Source organism: Gossypium arboreum, unplaced genomic scaffold (assembly GCF_025698485.1).
Source record: "Gossypium arboreum isolate Shixiya-1 unplaced genomic scaffold, ASM2569848v2 Contig00178, whole genome shotgun sequence".
Lineage (NCBI taxonomy): Eukaryota > Viridiplantae > Streptophyta > Magnoliopsida > Malvales > Malvaceae > Gossypium > Gossypium arboreum.
The window spans coordinates 1-8,466 of record NW_026440305.1 but is presented as its reverse complement, the minus strand read 5'-3'; the positions used below and the strand labels follow the sequence as shown (position 1 = coordinate 8,466).

The 8,466-nt window shown below is 33.2% G+C and overlaps 1 protein-coding gene across 1 annotated transcript; it reads left to right on the top strand.

Annotated features, from left to right (window-relative positions):
- The first annotated feature begins 4,043 nt into the window (after positions 1 to 4,043).
- Positions 4,044 to 8,466, top strand: LOC108456668 (ATP-dependent DNA helicase At3g02060, chloroplastic). Its single transcript, XM_053024832.1, has 8 exons — positions 4,044 to 4,862; positions 5,000 to 5,225; positions 5,467 to 5,712; positions 6,045 to 6,179; positions 6,567 to 6,691; positions 7,324 to 7,463; positions 7,903 to 7,973; positions 8,244 to 8,466. Exons 1-8 carry the CDS (start codon positions 4,255 to 4,257, stop codon positions 8,445 to 8,447), a joined length of 1,755 nt encoding a protein of 584 aa, XP_052880792.1. The 5' UTR covers positions 4,044 to 4,254; the 3' UTR covers positions 8,448 to 8,466.

Here is an 8,466-nt window from a genome sequence, read left to right as displayed (position 1 = left end):
TAGTCGCATAAAGAGTTTTTAACCTTTTTCATAAGACGGATGAGGTATTCTCCATCAATACCTCCTGTAATATCGTATTCACAAGGCACAACTGGATTGCAGACAAAGCCTTTTCATCAAGCTCTTCCCATTCTATTTGATTTAGATTCTTCAGGCTTTTTTCCGGTAACAACCTTTTTCAATCCTGTTTGAACTAGAATTGCCATCATCCGAACTTGCCATAGATTGAAATTTGTCTCACTATCGAACTTCTCAATTTCAAACCTTGTTGCTGCCATCTCTGAATGGGCTAATCTATGAAAATTAAACTAGCTCTGATACCACTTGTTAGGAATCGACCTGATTAAGCAACAAGTAAAAATAAATAGAGGAATAAATTGAGAAATTAAACACACAAATTTAACGAAAAACCCCTCCAAAAAGGATAAAAAACTACGGGTAAATATAATTTTACTATAATGGCAAAAGAATGAAGAGTACAAAAGATGGAGATAAAAACTAAACCCCGAAAACAAAGAATCTGAAAACAAAGAACCCTCAAAACGTAAACATAAAATTCTCTAAATGTCTTATGAGTTCTAGTCTCTAATGGGTGTATTTTCTAAGGTTGTAAAAGAGCCTATTTATAGGCTAAATTCATAAGTCAAATAATAACAAAATAATCTAAACTAATTAGTGTTTGATTGAAACAAATAAACAGAGTTTAACTAGAAGATTATTTCTCAAATTTGACTGAAATAGTAGTCATACTTAACAGGTTCTGATGTCAACAAGAGTCAACTCCTCCATAACATCTCTAAACTCGTCCATGGTTACCTTGGATTTCATATAGCCCTATTTTTTTTTAGCTTCATTGATGATGGCATTAAAATCACCACCCACGATCCAATCCTCCCTGACCGAGCTTCCCACCGTTTTAAAAATCTCTCGAGACCTACTTCTTAAATTCAGATCAGCATGACCATAGAACCCAGTAAACCTAATGCTGTTATGACTCTCCATTCGAACAAGCGAGTCCATATGGTGACTAGAATAGTTTTGTATAGACACATCGACACCATCTTTCCACAGCATCGCCAACCCTCCACAACAACCTTTTTAACTCACAGCCAAACAACTAGACATCCTACAAAGATTACGAACACGTGTGAAGTTATTAGAATACATTTTTGTTTCACATAAAACATCGAGGTTATTAGCAATGAGGAGTTGCTTAAGTTCCCGAACTGTCACAGGGTTCCCAAGCCCATGATAGTTCCAGCAAAAAAAACTTCATTGCTCTTAGTGGGCAGGTCACTAACCACCGCCTTGTAAGGTGAAAGACTCTCCACTAATTCCCTTCGAACCAATCTAGTGGGGCTCTCCTCATTGTTCTCCCCATTACTCCCTTATTCTCTCCACTCGAAATTATCTCTTTTCCAGGATTTCGATCCCATTTCTCCAGTTTCCTCTATTTTGGGTTGATCCCTCTAGCTGAGCTCTAAGCCAACTCCCATATTTAAAGTTGAGGTTATTCATTTCGAGATGTTCTTTTTTTCTAGGGCATTTCTGTGTAGTATATTAGGACTTGAACCTAAGACCTCTAGGATAAATTAAATAGAAGAGTGTGAACATTAGGACTTGAATCTAACACCTCTAGGATAACTTAAGAATACTTAACCACTTGACCACTTCACTTCCTTATTCTTATTCTTGCGCACATTTTAATAAAAATATATGAGATATGACACAAACAGAGGCACAAATGTGCAAATAGAGGCACTAAAGTGCAAACAAAGGCATGAATGTGCAAATAGAGGCGCCGAAGTGCAAATAGAGGCACATATGTGCGACTAGAGGCACGTTCAAAACATCCATACACAATTTTAAATCAATTAAGTTCTTTTCAAAAACTTATATACAACTCATGTATGTCTATCTCATTACAATTAAATCCTTTCACTTTATATTTAATCAGAAATAGTTAATAACCTCACTCCAACATTAACAATTTTTCCACAATTTAATTAATTAATTCATAACAAAAAAACATAAATATATACATATAAATTTATACCATGAACTTACTTAGTATATTTAACTAACGAATAAATTTGAAAGGACTAGTCTACGATTTTTCCTTTTTCACCATTATCTTCTATATGGTTCAATTATTGATCTATATAATAATTAAATTAAAGTTATCGATTTTAAATACATTATCAAACTCATTTTTATGCATATGGCTAATAAATATTCATTTTACAAAATTTTCCTAAACTTTTACACTTTATTAATTTAGTCCCTAAAACCGACATTATTTAAAATTTCACATTTAACCTCAAATATCCAAAAATGATTCTAACAGTACCTCAAATGAGCCTTTACACATTTGAAAATTTTACAAATTACATGCTGAATTTTATATATTTTTATATTAGTCTTTAAGTTCAAAACTATCAAAATTATTTTACACAATAATCCTATTTAACAATCAAGTTTACAAATTCATCTTTTAACATCAAGAACATCAATAAACCATCAATAGCAAGTTTCAAAATCTTTAACAATTTTACGAATTAGTCTCTGAATTAACTAGATTATACAACAGCAATATCAAAAACATAAAAATTATTAAAAATGGATTAAAAATACTTATCATGCAATAGCAGTTAGCTTTGGCCGAAGCTTAGGTTGACAACTATGGTGGTTTCGGTGGAACAAAGGAAAAAAATGAGAAAGATTTTTTTTTCCATGTTTTAACTATTATTTAATATTTTAATTACTAACTTTTATTTTATTTTATTTTATTTTATTTTAACTAAATTAATGGCTTAAACCGTCCACCAACATTCAAAAGAGAATAATTACCTTTTTTTATCCTCAAAACCTCAATTATTATGCATTTTTATTTAATAAAGTAATTTAATTCTTTTCTTTAATTAGTTAGTCAAATATTAAAATTTTCGGACTAAACTTCAATATACTTATATAATAACTCTGTAAATATTTAATAAAAATATTTACTAGTTTTATTTACGAAACAAATTCTTGATACCTTATTTTCCACAACCACTTGACTTTAGAGATAAACTATTTGTACTTAAAAATTCGTTCAATTAACAAAATTTACCAAATCAAAATTAAATATAATATTATATTTGACTTATAATTATTAAATAATAATAATTATAAACTCGCTAATCAAATTTGTAATCCTGAAACCATTATTTCTAACATAATTAAAAATAGGTTGCTAGATAAAATGGCTTTTTGTTTCTCCACCAACTATGTTTTATTCGTATTTTATTTTTATTATAACTTTTAATTTAATTAGAATTTTATAACCAAAATTAATAATTTTAAGTTACCTACCGTCCACTATGCATACTAGATGGTAAAATTATCATTTAGATCCTTGGTCTGTTTTCAAATTAAGAAAATCTTTAACAATTGAACTTTTATTAATTTTACAATTTAGTCATTGCACCTAAATTAACCACTAAATTGATAAAATTATTTATCCAAAATTTAATTCATTCTTAACATAAATATTTAATAAAACATTTACAAGTTCGATTCTGAAAATGAGATTTCAAAACTACATTTTCTGTCACCATTGATTTTGGATCATTACAAGCCCAACTTTATAAAAATTATTAATTAAAATTATAATAGATTCACATGACAGATAACAAAATATCTCCAAAATAAGAATATATCTCACTAAATAATAATATTCTCTAACAAGTACTAAAACCATCAACCATTTACTCAAATTCCAAATAAAAACATTTGGTAACCAAATACTCAAAATCTTATTAAAACTCAACTTTCTAAAAATTCATAAAAATTTGTTAATTAAATATTATAATCAATTCACAATCCATTTATATAATAAAAATAAAATATCTCCAAAATAAAAATATTTCTCGTTAAATAACAACATTCTCTAATAACTACTAAAACTTTCAATTATTTGCTCAAATTACTAATGAAAAACACACTTTTGTAATTAAATATAAATAAATAAATTTCTTTTATAAAAGTTGATTGGAAGCAGACCAAAAATTTTCAGGGGAAAATATCTGTGTCCACACATACAAAATGACTTGATAAATATCCCCACTTAGTCCAAAACCTTAAAAACTCTCTTAAACCTCCTCTTGTTTATCCCCCGTTCTGTACCTCTTGTTTATTCGTCTTCCCCAGCCCAAAAATGCCCACTTTTTCTTCTTTTCTCTGAACATTCATTTCTCCTCTTCTTCCTCAACAATGGGCTCCCTCCATCCGGTGCCACAAGTCTGGACTCCTCTCCTGCTGAAATTCAGCTCTTCTTCTCCTTCTATCTGGACCCTTTTCACGGTCAACCGCCCTTTCCTCTACAAACAGAGATATCCATTATTAACAACCATGGCTGTCTACACTCAAGGGCGTCTCCCCGTCTCAAGTCCCAACGGCCACAAATTGGCTCCGAAAAGAGAAAAGATGGAGCTTGAGACTGATGCCATCTCCATTCTACACGAAAAGATACGCCGTGACCACGGCAAGAGAGAGGCCACAAGGCCTGCAATGGACTCTCAGGAGGCTGACATGTACATTCAGCTTGTGAAAGAACAGCAGCAGAGGGGATTGCAGAAGCTGAAAGGGGATAGGGAATGTAAGGAAGGAGGTGTCTTTAGCTACAAGGTTGATCCTTACACGCTGCGCTCTGGGGACTATGTTGTTCACAAGAAAGTGGGTGTTGGCAGGTTTGTTGGGATTAAGTTTGATGTTTCTAGGACTTCTACTGAACCCATCGAGTACGTCTTTATCGAGTATGCTGATGGAATGGCTAAGCTCCCTGTTAAGCAGGCTACTCGCATGCTCTATCGATATAATCTGTAGGTTTTTCTTCCTCCTTTTTGCTCTTGTTGGATTAATTTTGCTTTGATATCTGCTCCTGTTAGCATCTTATGGTTGAAATGTGAAAACAGCTTTCAGTTGCGTCTTTTAAGGCATGTTTTGGTCGTATTTTCAGCCCAAATGAAACAAAAAAGCCTAGGACCTTGAGTAAGTTGAGTGACACTAGTGCATGGGAGAGGAGAAAGACCAAAGGAAAGGTTGCAATTCAAAAGATGGTTGTAGATTTAATGGAGCTCTATTTACATAGACTCAAACAAAAAAGACCTCCTTACCCAAGGAGTCCTGCCATGGCTGAATTCGCATCTCAGTTTCCTTATGAACCCACACCAGATCAAAAGCAGGTACCACTTTCAAAACTTTTACCTTTTTCTCTTACTGAGCTACACCTTTCATAGGTTTTATTGCACTTCAAGGACTTGAATAATCATCTCAGTTATTGTTTAGATCCCTTTGGTATATTCCTGAAAGCAGCAATCCTTCATTTCCCACAAACTACTACTTTTTCAGCAGTCACTGAAAGATTCAGAGATTGATGAGTAAGATGTTTTTCTTCTGCTAACATGAGCGATTCTCTTGTTACAGGCTTTTATTGATGTAGAGAAAGACTTAACCGACCGAGAAACTCCAATGGATAGATTGATATGCGGAGATGTTGGGTTTGGTAAAACCGAAGTTGCATTACGGGCCATATTTTGTGTGGTGTCAGCAGGGAAGCAAGCTATGGTGTTGGCACCCACAATTGTTCTTGCCAAGCAACATTTTGATGTCATTTCAGATAGGTTTTCCAAGTACCCGAGCATCAAGGTTGGACTTCTTAGTCGGTTTCAGGTACAAGAAGTTCATTCACTGGATTGACCTCATTCTTTGACTAAAGATTGTTATCACAAGCTTTAATAACTTACTTAAGCTTGAGGAGAAGTGCTGGACTGGGGGTGGGAAGAGTTTGGCCGACATACTTTCTAATCAAGATATTAAAAGTTCCATATTGCCCAATAAACAGATAATGGCAACAGAGTTGTGTCATTAAATTTTGTTGATGGGATTTACGGGAAGGTTTAAAGATATTTGCAGTTTCATTCTCACTTAAATATGTATATGCTGGATCAGAATTTTTCATGAAGGCTACTGCTTGAATTGATATGGCCTATTTTAACATGCAGGGTAAAGCAGAGAAAGAGGAGCATTTGAACATGATAAAAAAGGGTGATCTAGACATTATTGTCGGAACTCACTCACTTCTGGGAAACCGTGTTGTGTATAATAATCTAGGCCTGCTTGTAGTTGATGAGGAACAGGTTTGCCTCCAATCCTTGTCACTATCTTCAAGTCCTTGACTGCATAAACAATGATATTATCTAAGGATTTTCAGGTTTTTGGTTTTGTAGCACTTCAATTCTGGTAAGATTTAGCTTTTATTTATGAAATGGATTAGAGTTGATGATTATGATTTAACCTCCTCTACAATCTTTCAGTCAAGGGAAAGTAATGAAAGCTTATAGCCATGCTGGAATTAGCACCATCATCAATTCATGGTTGTAGATATTAAATGGTCTAGGGAACACTGTGTGTTAGAATTTGTACTAACTGAATTCCTTGCAATGATCTCTTGTACTTTTAGCTAATACAAGTAGTGCCCATTTGGCAGAGAGATGCTTGATTTTCTTGTTTGTATGTTTATGCAGAGGTTCGGTGTCAAGCAAAAGGAGAAGATTGCATCTTTTAAGACTTCAGTTGATGTTCTTACTCTCTCTGCAACACCTATACCCAGAACGCTTTATTTAGCTTTGACTGGTTTCCGTGATGCCAGGTAATATTTGTCAAAAAATCTAAATTGAAGCTTCTTTGGTGCTGGACTTAATCCTGGATTTGGATATCCAGTTAAGTTTGGTTATTGTGATGCCTTGGTGGAAAAAGGGTCGAATATCAACCATGTCATTGACGAGTGTAAGCTCTGACAACAAGTTTTATCTGAAAAGTTGTAATACCTTTTACATGCATTGTAGATGCTATGAGTGCCAAGACCTACCTTGCGCATTTTTGTATAAACATGAATCAATGTATATGGAGGAATGCATTAGGAAATGGGAACTTTGTCATTACTGTAGAACAATATAAACTGATAGATTAATTTTCAGTTTACTTTTTAGGAGTCATATGATCTGTACCATGCTTTTAGATAAGTGATGGCTATTCTTTAAGTAGGTTTCATGAAGCTGCCTCAAGCATTGTAAATATTGACTTGCTTATTAGAATCATATTCCATACTTCAAGAACCTATTCAGAGGCCATTTAGTTTGTATTCATTCCGAGCCTTGAATAAATTACCTGCAAGCAGTGAAAGCATCACTTTAATAGAATAGGCATTTCCTTGAACTTTAATTTCAGATTACTTGTCCTATAAAATCGGTGTGTCTTACTGTCCTTCCTTCATCCTTTCAGTTTAATTTCTACACCACCTCCAGAAAGGGTTCCTATCAAAACCCATCTTTCAGCATTTGGTAAAGAAAAGGTCATTGCAGCAATCCGGTATGAGCTGGATCGTGGTGGTCAAGTTTTCTATGTCTTACCTCGAATTAAAGGTAATACTTTAATCCAAAGTTTCCTACTTGTTGCACTTTTAAATGTTCTTCTTATCATGCCATTATCTATATGGTTTAGTAATATTTTGTGCTAGTTCTTTTCTGAGGCAAGTGTATATTGTAGGCCTGCTGCTCTTTGAAAATGGTAATATTGATAATCTTGTCTATATATGTTTATGTATTTGTGGAAAAATAAGTATCATCTAATGAGTTGAATCACAGAGCTGATAAATTAGATCAATTAAGTTGTCCTTTTTACAGGCGGGAAAAAATGGGGTGGGGGAGGTAAAATGAAAATAAAACAAAAGCGACCAATGATTAACATTCATATGCCGAGGGTGCATTGTTTAGATGATTTCCTAGTATATATACATTTGTGTTGTTATTTTATATTTCTCTCATTCAGTTTGTCAGTATTGATTCCGTTCTTATGTGACAGGATTGGAAGAAGTGATGGATTTTCTTAAACAATCATTTCCAGATGTTGATATAGCTATTGCTCATGGGAAGGTATTTCTTGTTTTTAATATTTGAATTGTGTTTAATTTTTAACGAGCTACCGTCCACTAGACAATAATTGAGTTTTGGCTTTTGAGTGTTATCACTTTTTTTTTTATTTTTTGAGAACTGAATTGTGTATATGTGATTACATGTTAAATTGTGGATATCATGCTTTCATTTTTAGAATCTTAAAAGTAAACTATTTTACAGAAGTTGAACTTTTCTTTATTTATCAATTGATTTGAAAATTATTTTGGTTCTCATATGCTACACTTACAGCAATATTCCAAGCAACTTGAAGAAACCATGGAGAAATTTGCGCAGGGTGAAATTAAGATTCTTATATGCACAAATATAGTTGAAAGTGGGCTTGACATTCAAAATGCAAACACTATCATAATCCAGGATGTTCAACAATTTGGCCTGGCACAACTGTATCAGGTCCAGCACTTTCATATTCTTCTATCTCACTTGTTCTTATGAATTGTCAAAAGATGCGGTA

Excerpts from the sequence above, each read along its gene's own strand:
- LOC108456668 (XM_053024832.1), top strand. The coding sequence starts at position 4,255 with ATGGGCTCCCTCCATCCGGTGCCACAAGTCTGGACTCCTCTCCTGCTG. Across the intron at positions 5,226-5,466 it reads CCACACCAGATCAAAAGCAG|GCTTTTATTGATGTAGAGAA; the intron begins GTACCACTTTCA and ends CTCTTGTTACAG. Across the intron at positions 5,713-6,044 it reads GACTTCTTAGTCGGTTTCAG|GGTAAAGCAGAGAAAGAGGA; the intron begins GTACAAGAAGTT and ends TTTAACATGCAG.